Source organism: Oncorhynchus gorbuscha, linkage group LG22, assembly GCF_021184085.1.
Source record: "Oncorhynchus gorbuscha isolate QuinsamMale2020 ecotype Even-year linkage group LG22, OgorEven_v1.0, whole genome shotgun sequence".
Classification (NCBI taxonomy): domain Eukaryota; kingdom Metazoa; phylum Chordata; class Actinopteri; order Salmoniformes; family Salmonidae; genus Oncorhynchus; species Oncorhynchus gorbuscha.
Window position 1 is genome coordinate 2196701 of NC_060194.1, and position 18560 is coordinate 2215260.

The 18560-nt window shown below is 46.0% G+C and overlaps 1 protein-coding gene across 1 annotated transcript in view; it reads right to left on the bottom strand.

Moving 5' to 3' along the window:
* Positions 1-862: 862 nt before the first annotated feature.
* Positions 863-18560, bottom strand: part of ranbp9 (RAN binding protein 9) — a 29188-nt gene continuing 11490 nt past the window's right edge. Inside the window, exons 4-14 of the mRNA XM_046322136.1 lie at positions 17225-17392; positions 16688-16710; positions 13129-13313; positions 12762-12874; positions 12324-12432; positions 11868-12022; positions 6336-6495; positions 5541-5659; positions 5010-5161; positions 3763-3874; positions 863-3027 (exon numbers count right to left, since the gene is read on the bottom strand). Of these exons, the coding sequence (XP_046178092.1) occupies positions 2897-3027; positions 3763-3874; positions 5010-5161; positions 5541-5659; positions 6336-6495; positions 11868-12022; positions 12324-12432; positions 12762-12874; positions 13129-13313; positions 16688-16710; positions 17225-17392 (1427 nt within the window). The 3' untranslated portion in view covers positions 863-2896. The remainder of the gene's footprint in view (positions 3028-3762; positions 3875-5009; positions 5162-5540; positions 5660-6335; positions 6496-11867; positions 12023-12323; positions 12433-12761; positions 12875-13128; positions 13314-16687; positions 16711-17224; positions 17393-18560) is intronic.

Consider the following 18560-nt stretch of genomic DNA (forward strand, 5'->3'; position numbering starts at 1 on the left):
ATGTACAATCCATAGATGAGGGGCGAATTCATTTTTATTGACTGATTTCCTTATATGAACTGTTGCATGTTTCTTTTTGTTCAGTATAGATATGAAGAGTGCAATTGTGATGTTCACGCAGCGCTCATCTGCAAAAGAGACCTGTGGTCTCAGTATGATTTTTTTAAGTCCAGGGAGAAATGTCAAATTGAATCCAAAGGATGTTGTCCGTAACAGCAGCCTGCATTGGAAATTTGTCTTCAGCGGCAACCAGGCGAATCTGAATCAACCGAAACCAGACTGAAGCATGGGATGAAACTGCAGCCCAAGTGGATGTGTCAAAGGTTGAGTCCCAGATATGGTTGCCATCTTGCCAACTATGTCATTGGTTCTGCCCTAAATGGCACCCTATTTCCCATTTAGTGCACTACTTTGACCTGGGCCCATAGGGCTCTGGTCTAAAGTAGTGCACTATATAGGGGGACCATTTGGGACAGACTTATCTATGTAAAATTGGCCCAATTATCTTAAGATCAAAGTCATGTTTTTATACGGTAGATCATGCAAAATGATTTCTAAACTGAAAGATGTGCTAAAGGAAAGAATGGTGTGATGGTCAGACACTGAGGGACAGTTTCCGAGACAGACTAAATGCCCAATGCATTAGCATTTACTTTTAGCCAGAATACATACAGCCTGAGAATGTTCAGTGGATTAGATCCCCATGTAATATTATTCATTGTGATTTGAAGAGCAAAAACCATCTTAAATCACAACTCCTACTGTGAGATGCTCCTGCTTGTGATTTCTCTGCAAGCACTGAAGCACAGTTGCAATGTCGCCTTCCTAGGTATGCTTTTTATTTTATACGTGGTAACCACAGTGCAGTTGACAATACTATTTTATTTTCAGTTTTGCTGTTGAGAGTACTAAAAGAAGATCCGGTCAACAAAAACTAGGAAAGAGTAAGGCCGGGATTCAAGCTAAGGCGCGTTGTAGACAAGCTCATTGCAAGGGAACAATTTGCCTGTTGAAAGACGATGTCCCAGACACTGCAGATGTTCAAGTGCTGTGCAGTCACCTTTGATTCCCAGTCCAAGTCTTTCTGTTAATGACAAAGTGTTCGGACAAAAGCAGCCTATAAGGGGTTTTCACACCTGAAAATGGGCATGTTCGATATACAGGTTTTGCAGAGTATAGGCTCATTATAGTAAATGGGTAGGTTAAAACCCTTCTCCAGGTATTGTGAAGATCTCTGCAGAATGTTGACACTATCTCAAACATGCCATTATCCAAACATTATCGCTGGGATGTGGTTAGCTATGAAAAGGCTAATTGGGGGGGGGGGTGCCAAGGTTAACCTTACACAAGCCTGCTCTTGACCAAGTTCACCAACACAAGCTGAGCTATGGTAAGCCCTGGGCTAGCTTCAAGCTGCTATGGTTAGCCCCAAACCAGGACAATACCTATTCTGGGTATTGGCTAACATTAAATCATGAGCGCTTAGGCGCTAGCTTGCTACCGGTTCAACACAAGGCTAATCTGCTAAACATTGAGGGATTTAAAAGTCTGAAAAGCCCTTCATTACAGACACACGTTCATGTAGAACTTAACTGAGACAATCTCAGCAGTCAAATCAAGAAAGGGCTCATGAGTTCTTCATGGCTAAAGGATATGTGATACCATGAATACATTAGGAAATAAAATGTCATAACATATCAGACCTGCTGTGCAGTTGGGGGGGGGGGGGGGGGGTCAGGTACTGGGGTACCCATGGAAAGTGTTAAACTTCTCAACCACAGTATAACAAAGTTTGGAGACTAACACCACAAAGGATTCTAAACACTCAGTGTGAAGCTTTGAGGGTAGACATTTTTTCCTTTCTTTTGGTCGCTAAATATTTAATGATTGACATTTTATTCATAGAAATGTTACCATGTACACACGCTGACACTTGTCACTAGTAAGGAGTGGTGGGATTGGGACCTTCATTATTTGGTGGGATTCACTCTTGCCGGCGCGCAACAAATATACTGTGTATGCAAGTAAGAATATAATTAGCTAGGATAATAAATCACCATGCCTTGTAAACCAGGAAGTGTTAACAGAGCCTACCCACCCTCCCCCACCTACTGCCCCTCCCCAAAATAAACAACATTTTTTTTTTTTTTTAAGAACGACAAAAGTTAAGACTGTAGATTCTCTCACTGGCTTCTTCAGTCTTCAAGCCACATGTGTCACCAGTCAGTGATGCCATGGGGTTTGGGTGTGCCTTCTGCGCCACCAAGGAGTTGGTTTCCCGGGGTGGGAATCGGCTAGCGTACTCCAAACCCAGGTGCAAATGCACTAGAATGGGTCGCAATACTCACGTCTTCTGTGGGTCTGGCTTGCCTGGTAGGTATAGTTGGTCAGGGGTTTAAACGGACCACGTTTTGGGTTGGCAAACGGAGTGTCAACATACGCTGACTGGGTTGGTGTTATGCGGTCACTGGAAAGCCGTTCCTTGTTCTTCAGACCAGGGTGCTCCCACCTTCGCACAGTAGTTTGGGCATATGAAAATCCTGCATGGTTTGCCACAGTCACACAGATCAGAGCGGTGAATTTACTAGTTGGCTAGTCTTTTGCAATTTCCCCCTTCTCCCCATCAACCAAAATTACGTGGGCAGACTTGCATCAGGGTTCCTGTGAGACTTGGGCGACGTCCCAAAGAGTGCACTCGTACACTCCTCTCATGGATTTCAAGGGAATGGACTGCTGTGAGGAAGATGGTGACAACTCTTCCCAGTTGCACCAATCCAATGCATGAGTGAACACTTCAGGAGGTTGGAGAATCTGAAAGTAGCCCTGGCTAGCCCGGGGGAGTGGAGGGATCCAGATTGAGTTTGTGTGAAGGTGGGGGGGACCTGTGTGTGGGGGGCTAGTGCAGGTAATCGTCCACAGCAGCGAAGGCGCAGGAGCCACTTCCAGAGTGTGCCATGATGGACAGGCACTGGGCGGCCTGTCCCACAGCCTGGGCCAGAGGGGGCTGCTTGGGCAGGTTATGAGTCTCTGTGGGGGGGGGTAGAAAACAGCTGTGTAAGGACTACATATCACTCCCATAGTTAATGCATAACACTCAATAACACAAAAGTAGCTAAGGACACTGCTGAATGAGTAACTTGGGGTGGGGGGGGGGTGAGGCTGCCTTAGTGTGCACATCTTATTAAAATCAATAAAAGACTGAATCAACACCAATTTTAGAGATTGATACATTTCTAACATTGGGCAATGCATTACACATCATATCCATGACATGGGCCTAGTAACTAAGGACACTAAATAAGTCAAGTCAATTCCACATAGCACACCCATAGGCAACGCATAACACCGCCACATACACAGTAGCTATGGACACCGCCAAATGACTACTTATTAATAACCATGACTCAAATCAAAAAATGACTTCACATTCATGACCACGTTGGTAATTAACCGCTACCTAATTTGTTGACATTTTCAAAGGAAAACGATAACACCCCGGTCAACGCGAAGCTATACAGAATTAGCATTATTGTAATCAAAATGCTAAATTCACAGGGCCAGTTTTCCCAGACAGAGATTGAGCCAAGTTCTAGACTAAAAAAACATGTTCAATGGAGATTTCCCATCAAAAGTGCATCTTAGTCCAAGACTAGTCTTTAAATCGGTGTCTGGGAAACCTCAACAGAGTGGACAACACCTGACTGCTGGTTGAGGAGAGGCTCTGAAGTGACAACCAGGTGGTGGTGGTGGTGGTGTACCTACCTAGAATTGCACTGTTGAGTGTGGAACACACCGGTTCCCTCTGGATAGAGTCCAGCTGGTAGCCCACTGGGCTCGCCCACGGGTCCGAGTAGGCCAGCAGACTGAATGCATCCTACAGAGGGAGATGGGAAGAGACAGCAAAGAAGAACAAGAATGTCAAAATCATTACAGGGAATAGAGTGGGGACAGGCAGGGTAGGAGGAACAGCTGTTAATGAGAGATGGATGCAGTGAGTCGAGGTACAGTCACCTCAAATTGTACACCCGAGTTCAAAATGGACAGATCATAATGCAACATGCAAAGTATTGGTTCTGTGTTTCATGAGCCGACATGCGCACAAGAAGTTTCTCAAATTTGTTTACATCCCTGTTCATGAGCATTTGTCTTTCGCCGAGACAGGGGCTTTCATTACAGACAAATACTCCTGTGGGGAGAAACCCATTCTGATTGGATGGAGCCATGGCTGGGCATAGCCCCACCCACTTGGGAGCCAGGCTGCACCTCTGCCCAGTCACATCCATCGACTAGGGCCTAATGAATTCATTCCAATTGACTGACTTCCTTATAGGAACTATAATTTAGTAACATTTTTGAAATTGTTTAGTGCGGAGAAACCCATTCTGATTGGATGGAGCCATGGCTGGGCATAGCCCCACCCACTTGGGAGCCAGGCTGCACCTCTGCCCAGTCACATCCATCGACTAGGGCCTAATGAATTCATTCCAATTGACTGACTTCCTTATAGGAACTATAATTTAGTAACATTTTTGAAATTGTTTAGTGCGGTAGTGTACTGCTAGAGAAATACTGTTTTGAGATATGTAGTTATTATTATCATTTATTTTTTTTAACCTTTATTTAACCAGGCAAGTCAGTTAAGAACACATTCTTATTTTCAATGACGGCCTGGGAACATTTACATTACATTTAAGTCATTTAGCAGACGCTCTTATCCAGAGCGACTTAGCCCACTGTTCCAATTTGTAACTGCCTGTTGAGGGGCAGAACGACAGATTTGTACCTTGTCAGCTCAGGGGGTTTGAACTCGCAACCTTCCGGTTACTAGTCCAACGCTCTAACCACTAGGCTACGCTGCCGACTTATAGGCCAAGTGCAGTGCTGCGTTAGACGTAATGTAGTGTGACGTACACGCAAAACACTCGCAGCGAAATGTACATCCAAGGTTTTACAGCCATTACATTGAGCCAATTATCGGAAGTTGTTTGAACATAATTGACAGAGTGTACCTTGAGCATCTTCTTGTTGACAGAGTTCTTGCCGCATTCTCGGCGTAGGTGCTCACTCATGCTCTGGAGCTCCCGGCCAAAGAGGATCATCCTCTCGATGGCTGCCTGGCTTCCCCCACACAGCTGCCTCTTGGACTGGGCTGACTCCACCTCTGTGGACACAGAACCAATCAAACGTGCACGTCACGCGAGGACATAGCATTCAGCCACTCCGAGGGATGGTTTGATAGATGCAGACCAGAGTCAATCATGTCAGTTTATTTTTTTTACAAAAGAGGCGGTACATCGGAATATAACAAAATGTGCAATCTGGGAATCTATGCGATGATCATTTCAATGTTTGCTATATACACACACCCATTGATTCTTGAATAATAAGTTATGCCTCATGATAAGTTAGCACAACAGTCTTATCGTAACCCCCAAAAAGATGCACTACTCCATTGTTTACATTCGTTTGTAAGCAATTTCAAAAATGTATGGCTTCAAAAAGTTACAACTATCATGTGGATGTCATGGCCTGTCACTCACCCATGTCTGTGTCACAGTCCTCTGGCTGGGCTCCGTGTTTGGAGGTGCCATTGAAGAAGCCGTTGGAGGACTCGGTCACTCCGTTGGTGAAGTGGTCAACCTCCATGTCCACATCAGTACTGGGGGGGTAAAACAGTAGGTGTGTTTCAGTGGATCCGTTTTAAAGATTAGAAACTATACTTTATTTTTGACAGACAAAAATAGACAACATTCATTGACATCACACTTCCTCAGATCCACATTTCCAAGTCCCCAAAAAATAATTTATATTTCAATAAAGCATTTGATTCTTCCATTCTCGTAGATTTGGAATATCATTAGCGTTCCAGTACTTATAATCTTGATAACATTAATTAGTTATTAGAACTGAAAGCCGATTTGTAAATCCGAAGTTCTGCTCAGTCCCACTGCAACGTAGTCGATCTTAAACCTGAGTTTTATTTTGGTTGTGTGATACGTTGTGTCAATACCTTGTTTTGCAGGTAGATGTTAAATCAGGCTGTGCAAGACTGTCGGTATTGACCGTTTTCTTATTTTCTCTAGTGTTGGATGCATGTTGAAGCATTTACAAGCAACTAGTATTGAGTAGGGTGTTCAGTAGGGTGTTCAGTAGGGTGTTCAGTAGGGTGTTCAGTAGGGTGTTCAGTAGGGTGTTCAGTAGGGTGTTCAGTAGGGTGTTCAGTAGGGTGTTCAGTAGGGTGTTCAGTAGGGTGTTCAGTAGGGTGTTCAGTAGGGTGTTCAGTAGGGTGTTCAGTAGGGTGTTCAGTACATTATAGCCTTGTGCATGTTCCATACCTGGCGTTGGGCTGCTGCAGGCTGTGGCTGCCATTGAGGGCGCTGAGCTCAGCAGCGGGGGCTAGGAGGGCTGGGCCCGGGGGGCAGGGCTTGTGACTGTGGGGGGAGGAGGGGTGGGCCTTACTGGACATCACCCCATGACAACAGCCGCCATCAAATCCTGGGAAGCAACCAGGACAGTCAGATGAAAAACACCATACAAGACACAAAAAGGGTGAATGGCTAAATAAAGGGCACCTTAAGTATTTGACTAAGTTAATTTGATCAAGGACTGGGTAATGTTCATGGATAAGGTTTAGAAACATTTAGCAACAAAAACAAGAAATGTAATCCTTTTGGACAAATGCAGGTAGTCCCTCCCTGTTTGTTAGTGCTCTTCCGTTTGGTACCTATTGAATGCGCCCCAGGGTCACAGTTCTAACGCGCCCCAGGGTCACAGTTCTAACGCGCCCCAGGGTCACAGTTCTAACGCGCCCCAGGGTCACAGTTCTAACGCGCCCCAGGGTCACAGTTCTAACGCGCCCCAGGGTCACAGTTCTAACGCGCCCCAGGGTCACAGTTCTAACGCGCCCCAGGGTCACAGTTCTAACGCGCCCCAGGGTCACAGTTCTAACGCGCCCCAGGGTCACAGTTCTAACGCGCCCCAGGGTCACAGTTCTAACGCGCCCCAGGGTCACAGTTCTAGCGCCCCAGGGTCACAGTTCTAACGCGCCCCAGGGTCACAGTTCTAACGCGCCCCAGGGTCACAGTTCTAACGCGCCCCAGGGTCACAGTTCTAACGACTCACAGTTCTAACGCGCCCCAGGGTCACAGTTCTAACGGCCCCAGGGTCACAGTTCTAACGGCCCCAGGGTCACAGTTCTAACGACAGGGTCACAGTTCTAACGCCCCAGGGTCACAGTTCTAACGCGCCAAGGGTCACAGTTCTAACGCGCCACAGGGTCACAGTTCTAACGCGCCACAGGGTCACAGTTCTAACGCGCCCCAGGGTCACAGTTCTAACGCGCCCCAGGGTCACAGTTCTAACGCGCCCCAGGGTCACAGTTCTAACGCGCCCCAGGGTCACAGTTCTAACGCGCCCCAGGGTCACAGTTCTAACGCGCCCCAGGGTCACAGTTCTAACGCGCCCCAGGGTCACAGTTCTAACGCGCCCCAGGGTCACAGTTCTAACGCGCCCCAGGGTCAGTTCTAACGCGCCCCAGGGTCACAGTTCTAACAGCACACTGTTGCAAAAACGTGACAATTTCAAAAAGTACCTTCCTGTTTCAGCCTAATGAACACAACCAGATGTGTGAATATACACTGAACAAAAACATAAAATGTAACATATAAAGTGTTCGTCCCATGTTTCATGAGCTGAATGTCCACCAGAGCCGTAGACAGAATTTAATGTTTAATGTCCAACCGGCCTCACAACCCCACCAGCCCAGGACCTCCACAACCGGCTTCTTCACCTGTGGGATCACCTGAAACCAGTCACCCGGAAAGCTGATGAAACAGTTTGCACAACCAAAATAATTTATGCATAAACCCTCAGTGACGCTCATCTGCGTGCTCGTCGTCCTCACCAGGGTCTTGACCCGACTGCAGTTCGGCGGCGTAACCTACTTCAGTGAGTAAATGCTCACCTTCGATGGCCAATGGAGAAGTGTGCTCTTCATGGATGAGTTGCAGTTGCAACTGCACTGGGCAGATGACGACAGCGTGTGGCACCGTGTGGGAGAGTGGTTTGCTGATGTCAACGTTGTGGAGAGTGCCTCGTGGTGGCAGAGGGGTTATGGTATGGGCAGGCATAAACACTACGGACAACGAACACCATTTAATTTTATCGATGGCATTTTGAACGCACAGATACCAGGACGAGGCACATTTCATTGCGCTATTCATCCACCTCACGAAGATCTGTACACAAGTTGTAGAAGCTGAAGATTTCTGGACGCTGAAAACGTCCCAGTTCATCCATGGCAACCATTGAGCATTACATTTACATTTCCGTCATTTAGCAGACGCTCTTATCCAGAGCGACTTACAAATTGGTGCATTCACCTTATGACATCCAGTGGAACAACCACTTTACAATAGTGCATCTAAATATTTTAAGGGGGGAGGGGGGTCTTTATCCTATCCTAGGTATTCCTTAAAGAGGTGGGGTTTCAGGTGTCTCCGGAGGTGGTCTCCACTGTCCTGGCTAGGGAGTTTGTTCCACCATTGGGTCACAGTTTTGACTGAGCTGACGGGAACTGCCCTCAGTGGTCACAGGCCAGAGGTGGATGAACGCCCCCCTTATTTGGGTGTAGGGCCTGATCAGAGCCTGGAGGTACTGAGGTGCGTTCCCCTCACAGCTCCGTCAAGCACCATGGTCTTGTAGCGGATGCGACGCTGGAAGCCAGTGGAGAGAGCGGAGGAGCGGGGTGACATGAGAGAACTTGGGAAGTTGAACTAACGGGCTGCGGCGTTCTGGATGAGTTGTAGGGGTTTAATGGCACAGGCAGGGAGCCCAGCCAACAGCGAGGCAGTCAGACGGGAGATGACAAGTGCCTGGATTAGGACCTGCGCCCCAGGGATCACATGTTGTAGAGCATGAACCTACAGGAACGGGCCCCGCCTTGGTTAGTTGAGAACGACAGTTTGTTGTCCAGGATCACGCCAAGGTTCTTAGCGCCCACAATGGGTTGTCACCGTGATGGCGAGATCATGGACGCAGTCCCCCCGGGAGGAAGTCAGCAGCTCCGTCTTGCCGAACAGCTTGAGGTGGTGATCCCATCCACACTGGTCACAGACATGCAGAGATCTAACCTGGTCATCAGAAGGGGAAAGGAGAAGATTAATTGTGTGTCCCATAGCAATGATAGGAGAGACCATGTGAGGTTATGACAGAGCCAAGTGACTTGGTGTATAGCGAGAATAGGAGAGGGCCTAGAACAGAGCCCTGGGGGACACCAGTGGTGAGAGCGCGTGGTGAGGAGACAGATTCTCGCCACGCCACCTGGTAGGAGCGACCTGTCAGGGTCAATCAGCGTGGGCCGCGCCGGAGATGCCCCTCGGAGGGTCACAGGATCTGATGGTTCACAGCCCCCGATAGGTCTAGAAGGATGAGAGCAGAGGAGAGAGAGTCTTTAACGGAGCGCCCCGTGAGGGTCAGTTGAATGACTAGTCTTGAAACCTGACTGATTTGGATCAAGAAGGTCATTCTGAGAGAGATAGCGGGAGAGCTGGCCAAGGACGGCACGTTCAAGAGTTTTGGAGAGAAAAGAAAGGGATACTGGTCTGTAGTTGTTGACATCAGGGATCAGTGTAGGTTTTTTCAGAAGGGTGCAACTCTCGCTCTCTTGAAGACGGAAGGGACGTAGCCAGCGGTCAGGGATAAGTTGATGAGCGAGGTGAGGTAAGGGAGAAGGTCTCCGGAAATGGTCTGGAGAAGAGAGGAGGGGATAGGGTCGAGCGGGCAGGTTGTTGGGCGGCCGGCCGTCACAAGACGCTGATTTCATCTGGAGAGAGAGGGAGAAAGAGGTCAGAGCACAGGGTAGGGCAGTGTGAGCAGAACCAGCGGTGTTGTTTGACTTAGCAAACGAATCGGATGTCGTCGATCTTCTTTTCAAAATGGTTGATCATCTGCAGAGAGGGAGGAGGGGGAGGGGGAGGAGGATTCAGGAGGGAGGAGAATGTGGCAAAGAGCTTCCTAGGGTTAGAGGCAGATGCTTGGAATTTAGAGTGGTACAGCAGCAGAGACAGAGGAGGAAAATGTAGAGAGGAGGGAGTGAAAGGATGCCAGGTCCGCAGGGTTTAGTTTTCCTCCATTTCCGCTCGGCCTTCCGGAGCCCTGTTCTGTGAGCTCGCAGCAAGCCACGGAGCGGGAGGGGAGGACCGAGCCGGCCTGGAAGATAGGGGACATAGAGAGTCAAAGGATGCAGAAAGGGAGGAGAGGAGGGTGAGGAGGCAGAATCAGGAGATAGGTTGGAGAAGGCTTGAGCAGAGGGAAGAGATGATAGGATGGAAGAGGAGAGAGTAGCGGGGGAGAGAGAGCGAAGGTTGGGACATAATACCATCCGAGTAGGGGCAGTGTGGGAAGTGTTGGATGAGAGCGAGAGGGAAAAGGATACAAGGTAGTGGTCGGAGACTTGGAGGGGAGTTCAATGAGGTTAGTGGAAGAACAGCATCTAGTAAAGATGAGGTCGAGCGTATTGCCTGCCTTGTGAGTAGGGGGGAAGGTGAGAGGGTGAGGTCAAAAGAGGAGAGGAGTGGAAAGAAGGAGGCAGAGAGGAATGAGTCAAAGGTAGACGTGGGGAGGTTAAAGTCGCCCAGAACTGTGAGAGGTGAGCCGTCCTCAGGAAAGGAGCTTATCAAGGCATCAAGCTCATTGATGAACTCTCCGAGGGGACCTGGAGGGCGATAAATGATAAGGATGTTAAGCTTGAAAGGGCTGGTAACTGTGACAGCATGAAATTCAAAGGAGGCGATAGACAGATGGGTAAGGGGAGAAAGAGAGAATGACCACATGGGAGAGATAAGGATCCTATGCACCACCCCGCTGACCAGAAGCTGGGGTGTGCCACGGGGCGGAGAAGAGAGAGCAGTAGGAGTAGCAGTGTTATCTGTGGTGATCCATGTTTCTGTCAGTGCCAAGAAGTCGAGGGACTGGAGGGAGGCATAGGCTGAGATGAACTCTGCCTTGTTGGCTGCAGATCTTCCAGGGCTACCGAGACCTGGAACTCCACGTGGGTCGTGTGGGACCACCAGATTAGGGTGGGAGAGTGGTTTGCTGATGTCAACGTTTGTATGGTCTGTGCAGAGAGGAGAGAACAGGGATAGACAGACACATAGTTGACAGGCTACAGAAGAGGCTACGCTAATGCAAGGAGATTGGAATGACAAGTGGACTACACGTCTCGAATGTTCAGAAAGTTAAGCTTATGTAGCAAGAATCTTATTGACTAAAATTATTAAAAATGATACAGTACTGCTGAAGTAGGCTAGCTGGCAGTGGCTTTGTTGACTTTGTAGGCTAGCTGACAGTGGCATTTTGACACTACACTAATCAAGTCGTTCCGTTGAGTGTAGTAGTTTCTACAGTGCTGCTATTCGGGGGCTAGCTGGCTTGCAGTGTTGATCCACGTTGCGTTAAAAGAAGACAATCTGGCTACTAACCTAGAAAATCGTCTGACTACACAATTATCTTTGAAGATTTCTGCTATGTAGCTAGCTACGATCAAACAAATCAAACCGTTGTGCTGTAATGAAATGAAATGAAAAATGTGATACCATTGAGCATGTTTTTGGGATGCTCTGGATTGAAGTGTACCACAGCGTGTTCCAGTTCCCACCAATAACCAGCAACTTCGCACAGCCTTTGAAGCGTGAGAGAACATTCCGCAGGCCAATCAACAGCCTGAGCAACTATGCGAAGGAGATGTCACGCAGCATGAGGCCAATGGTCATCACACCAGATCGATGCTTTTTTATTTGAAGGCATCTGTGACTAACCAATGCATATCTGTCATGGGGAATCCACAGACTGTTCAGTGTATCATATACCTGTGAGGTAGGCCTGGGAGCCGCTTGCTTTGTGTCTGGGGCTGCTGAAGGGGCGAGGTGAACCTGTGTAGCTGTCCTGGGACTTGGGGCTGCGGCCTCCCAGGCAGCGCACCTCGCTGTCCGTCCCATTCACCATCTCGATGAACTGTCTCACCCTGAGAGACAGTGGGATTCAGTGGACAGGAGGAGGGTTACAAAGATCAGGCCTATCCAATACAACCATCAACCACCACATTAAAAATACAGCATCAAGCAAATACAGATATACCAACAACCAAATATACTTGGCTGCACATCAATGTACAGTCTTGCCATTAAAGGGTAAGTTCAGGAATTTACAACCACTTCCAGTTCCAGGGTGAGGAACCATCTAACAAGTTGTAATATCCTGAGCTTCCCCTTAAGAGGTACGGTTCCTAAATGTGCCAATATTGCCTATCCCTTGCCGTTACTCACTTCAGCATAAATAAGAGGTTGGGGTTACTCTCCAGTAGGCTGGGGTACAGCTGTTGGGTGGTCTCAATGGCCTCTCCCATTCTGCCTGACAACACCAGTTTCTGGATCTCTGCAAGCACATCCCATTGACTTTCATTCACATATTGGAAGGAGACTTCGTGTGGCTTGGCATTTCCCCATTCGTGTCCAAGGGTACGAGAGCGGAAACATTACAAAGTGTTACACAATCATTTATTCTAGGCCCATTCCATTTTGGCCCCTGGCCTCTAGGCAGATGTGTCCCTAAGAAATATTGTAATGGTGCCACCTATGCCAACTACCCATCTAGTCAGTTTACATTTTGTGAATATAGCATATAGTTCTAATATTCACAAAGCAAATACACAAGTCAATGACAGGACACACCCTAAACCCATCTTTCACACAAGCATGACTCACTCTGTCGGTTTTTAATGGAGGCCAGTTCCTCATGCACAGCCTGGTCTGTGGATTTGGCAAAGGCTTCGGCAGTGGCACAGTAACTATGGTGGACCAGGTAGGATGCCACCATTCTGTGGAGACAAAGAGGTGGGAGAAACATAACAGCTCAGAGAGATATGATATACAGATAACGATATGCTGCCTTCAAATGCTGTTGGGAATTTGGAAATATGAGGTTCAGACTCAAAAATACCCACTTAAAAACAAGTTGGAAAATTGAGATTTTTTTTTTTTAAAGTGGCAATAATACAAGTCAAAACAGTTGCAAGGGCAGATGGGAAATTAGTTTCCATTGGTGTGTACAGCAACAAGGGAAGGTACTTACTTCTGGATCATGGACTGCCACTCTCCCTCCCTGTCCCCTATGGGGAACCTGTCGATCTGGGCCTGGATCTTAGTCCGCCACTCGCGCATGTAGTCCTCGATGTCGAACACAAATGGGTGCTGGCCAAAGTTGGCATCCACCACCTCCCCAGGGGTCTGCAGCCCCACTGTGGGGTACAGGTTGGGCTGGGAACACACAAATATACTAAGACTCACAAACTCTTAAACTGTTTCAAACAGATGATCTTTGTATTAATTTATTTTCATCAAACCACTCAAGGGGAAAAGTTCCATATAGCCTCTACCACAAATCAGTGAGTATATAATATAATTTCACAAGCAAGATAGGTCAAGGAGCCAAATTGATACCAGGTTTGCATTCACTAGGAACCAAGTGAAACTGGGAGGGACCTACCTGAATTTGTCCCGCTTAAGAAACGTTTCGGTTCTCCGTTGCAAAACATTTCACTACAGTGCGCAATAATGAACACACTCCAGGACGGGTTGTTTTATAAGAAGCAGATCAACAAAAACATTGCGACATGGTTCAGGATCTAACTGACATAAACACACTGTACCTTAGTTTAGCTGGCAGAGTTGGAGTTAAAATAACTTTGTTGTCAGCTGTGTTTGAGCACAAACTCTTCAGACCAGGTAGCTATTGCTCTTTCCAAAGTCAATACAATGTACTGATAAAAACAGAGCAGAATTTGCCTTCTATCAAGAAAGACTACCATTACTTACATGGGGGGGTGCAACTCAATATTAGGACGGTGTTCCTAATGTTTTGTAGACTCAGTGTGTATGGCAAAGGTATACGATCCCGGATCAAATGTACAAAGAGGGGAAGACAGGACTATCCGTACCAAGCTTTAAAAATGGGACAAAATGTGCCTGGAAATACAATTTCAAACTAGTTTAGACATGATTCTTCTCCCCCATGGCTTAGCAGCGACAAATGGCGTCTCATATTGGCCTGAAAGAGGTGGTCTTCACTGATATGACCCTTAAACGCTTTGGTGCCATTGTCGTCAAAATTTCTATTTGCTGCAAAATTGAAAAAGCTGGTGCTTAAAAAGAAAAATGATTGTCCACTTAACTAATTGAATATGAACCCCCACATTATTAACTGGAACAGAATATGGAAAAATATGAAGGGGGGTTATGTAATCATTTGATTGTTTTTGTACCTGTACCCCCCCCTTGAAAAATTACAACTGAATAAAAAGGTTGGTCAACAAAAAAAAAGCAGTTCAGGAAATAAAGTGGAAGTCATGTAATGAGTTACACATTGGCATATTCAATAAATAAAAACAATCCCATGACCACTTGGGTTGCATTCTTATTCGGCATACTCTGGTAGTTCCCCGCCCCGTTTCACGCCTAATGAACATGACCCTGGAGTTCGCAGCGGAGGGATTTCTAAAAGCCCGTTTCATGGTCTAACAGAGAAAAGGTCAGCTCCAGTGGAGTTGACGCACATCACCGTAGAGCCCAGAGAAACATGAATGCTGGCTCGTGGCCAACAGTTTCTGCTCAATGGATTATTGTTTCGGCTAAAGCAGTCGTATTTTATCCTCAAACAAGTGGTCATTCTGCTGGTAGGGGGACAGCGCAGCCAGCGCTCAACCCCCCCACCTCAGAGTGCAGCGGGAAAAAATGCAGACATGTCAATTTCACTTTTTCTTTTAGGAACTTTAAAATGGCAGAAATTCTTCAGTCTTCACATATTTGTTTTCTATCAGATCCTCTAGGCAGCAAACACCATTAAAAATATGCATCGTTTACATTAAAGCTACAGTCTGGGATTTGTGAAGTTGTTCAATTAAAATTCTTGATATTTACCCATTGATTCTTTAAGATTTGAATGCATAAAAGTCTAAATGAAATTAGCACAACTGTCTATCATAAGCCAAAATATCACGTTTTATTACGCCATCCATTGTTTACTTGTTGTTTGTAAACAATATTTATCCTTCAAATAGGGTTCAAACTGGTAGGCCTGATCAACAACAAGAGCCTATAGGGAGGAAGTCAGACAAACAACCTCTCCCTCAACATGATCAAGACTAAGGAGATGATTGTGGACTACAGGAAAAGGACAACTGAGCACGCCCCCATTCTCATCGACGGGGCTGTAATGGAGCAGGTTGAGAGCCTCAAGTTCCTTGGTGTCCACATCAACAAACAAGGTCCAAACACACCAAGACAGTCGTGAAGCGGACAAAACCTATTCCCCCTCAGGACTGAAAAGATTTGGCATGGGTCCCCAGATTCTCAGACAGTTTCTACAGCTGCACCGTCGAGAGAATGGTTGCATCACTGCCTGGTATGGCAAGTGCTCGGCCTCCGACCGCAAGGCACTTCAGAGGGTAGTGCGAACGGCCCAGTACATCACTGGGGCCAAGCTTCCTGCCATCCTGGACCTCTATACCAGGCGGCATCAGAGGAAGGCCCTAAAAATGGTCAAAGACTCCAGCCACCCTAGTCATACACTGTTCGCACGGGAAGCAGTACCGGAGCACCAAGTCTAGGTCCAAGAGGCTTCTAAACAGCTTCTACCCCACAAGCCATAAGACTCCAGAACATCTAATGGCTACCAGACTACTTGCACGCACCCCCCCCCCCCCCCTCTTCTACACTGCTGATACTGTTATCTATGCTTAAGTCACTTTAATAACTCTACCCACATGCAGGGTTAGGGTTAACCCTAACACTACAGTTCAAACGTTTGGGGTCACTTTGAAATGTCCTGGTTTTTCAAAAGAAAAGCAAACTGAAGATCTGGTACAACGCTGGGTACTACTCCCTTCACAGAACAGCCCAAACAGGCTCTAACCAGAATAGAAAGAGGTGCACCGGGGCCTCCCACTCCTCTATTCTGGTTAGAGCCAGTTTGCGCTGTTCTGTGATGGGAGTAGTACACAGCTTTTGTACGAGATCTTAAGTTTCTTGGCAATTTCTCGCATGTAATAAATTTCTGACATTCATTTCTAAGAACAAGAATAGACTGACGAGTTTCAGAAGGCCTTTGTTTCTAATAATGGGCCGATGTAGATATTCAATTAAAAATGTAAAGCCGTTTCCAGCTACAATAGTAATTTACAACACACCGTATTCCTGATCAATTTGATGTTATTTTAAATAGGGGAAGAGAAAGTCCTCGTCTTTCAAAAACAAGGACATTTCTAAGTGACCCCAAAACGTTTGAACGGTAGTATGCATGCATCACTTCAATTACCTCGACTAACCGGTACCTCCTGCATATAGCCTCGCCATTGTCGTTTTACTGCTGCCCTCCCTTTACTTGTTTTTGTAGGCATTTCTCTTAAAACTGCTGTGTTGGTTAAGGGCTTATAAGTCAGGATTTCACTGCAGGGTCCTCTGATGTATTTGGTGAATGTTAGTGCTAGAGAGTGACCAATGAATGAGGGGGATTACATTGCCCTGACCCCATCCCTCAGCTGTGGATCAAAACAAGTGGCAGGGGTGTCGTTTAGTGGTTTCACATCCCAGAATGTAGCTTTTAAAGACAACATGGCCGGTGGGATAATACTTACCGGTAGATCTGTAAAGGCTATTCCTAGAGTACAAGAGAGAAGATAAACACATCAACATACATTTCTTAATCTCTGACTGAATATCCTATTGTTGGGTAAAGGAATGCACAATGCAGCATATAAATTCTATGTAAATCATGGATGTTCAATTGGGACAAAATGTTGCCTCTAAAATACATTAAAAGGGTGGGATGAAATGTGACATGCAAAGTAAAGTATAGAAATGTGCCTTTACGAGTCAAATTATTCAGACCAGGATGACAGAACAATATTGTGTATCATGTGTTTTCACGTGGCGTGTTGTTTGATAGTGATATGGTGAAAATAAATAATTGTTAATAAAAAAATTAAAGGGTGGCATTGTGTTAGTTCAGAGTGTGTACATTTTCCGGTTCCAAATCCCCCCCCACCCCCCCAATAACTCCACAAAAAGTTAAACTGAAATGACACGGCTTAAGTTCCATAATGGATTACTACATTACTACGGCACCCTTAATTAAATTCATTTTTATGTTCTAGAGCAGGGGTGTTCCATACCTAAGCTGTGGCCATTCTTTGTGTAGAAACAGGTGTTGTTGATGAGGTTGACGCAGCAGCCAATCACGTCACCTGTCGTGAACGTGGGGCCGTAGGGCTGCCCCGTGCCGGAGGAGCAGAACGAGTGGCCGTCGTCTCCGTGGTAACCATACGAGTGTTTGTCCCAACCTGAGAAAAACCGCACAGACATTGGCGTCACTCTGAAAAGATGCCTCGACTTACAAACTGAACAAAAATGTAAGCACAATATAGAAAATCTGGGTCCCATGATTCATGAGCTGAGAAAAAAATAAAAACAATCCCCAAATGTTCCATATCCACAAAAAGCATATTCCTCACCTGTGCTGGGAACAATAAAACACTACTTTAAAAATGTGCATTTTTGTCCAAACACAACACCTCCAACATCGTTTTAAAGAATTTGGCAGTACGTCCAATTGGCTTCACAACCACATGTAACCATGCAGGGGGAGGAGGGTTGCTGAGGAGTATTTCTGTCTGTAATAAAGCTTGTAAATCCATAGATTAGGGACTATTTTTTAAATTATTTTTTACATTGACCGATTTCCTTATATGAACAGTAACTCAGTAAAATCTTAGAAATTGTTGCGTTTATATATAATATTCAAAGTATAAGTAGCAATTCTCTATAAGATAGTACTTCATTAAACCCCAAAGAGGAAACGTGTCTGCCCTAACCATCACACACTAGAAACAACACTTCACCAATGCATCTTAAACTAAATGTTCAGATTAAAAAGCCTCACAGCAGAAGATGAGTATCCGTTTTACACCTGGGTAACCTATAGGCCTATCGATCTGCCACTGGTTAGATTAGAAGCTCTCATTTCAGTACAGCTTTTGAAACCCAGGACCTAACAATTACATGCATTATGCTAATTAGGTCTCTGCTATAAAATGTCAAAATAATTGAAGGTTCTCATTTGAATTCTCATGCATGCATGCATGCATGTATGCATGTATGTATGTATGTATGCTAATTAGGTCTCTGCTATAAAATGTCAAAATAATTGAAGGTTCTCATTTGAATTCTCATGTATGTATGCATGCATGCATGCATGCATGCATGCATGCATGTATGTATGTATGTATGTATGTATGTATGTATGTATGTATGTATGTATGTATGTATGTATGTATGTATGTATGTATGTATGTATGTATGTATGTATGTATGCATGCATGCATGCATGCATGCATGCATGTATTAGGTTTCCTAAGAATTAGCCACGTTCCATTTGACACTTGTGGGTCACAAAGCTACTAACAGTTTTATTTAGCAAGTAGCCATTAGTGATTACTGAGCCATGATCTG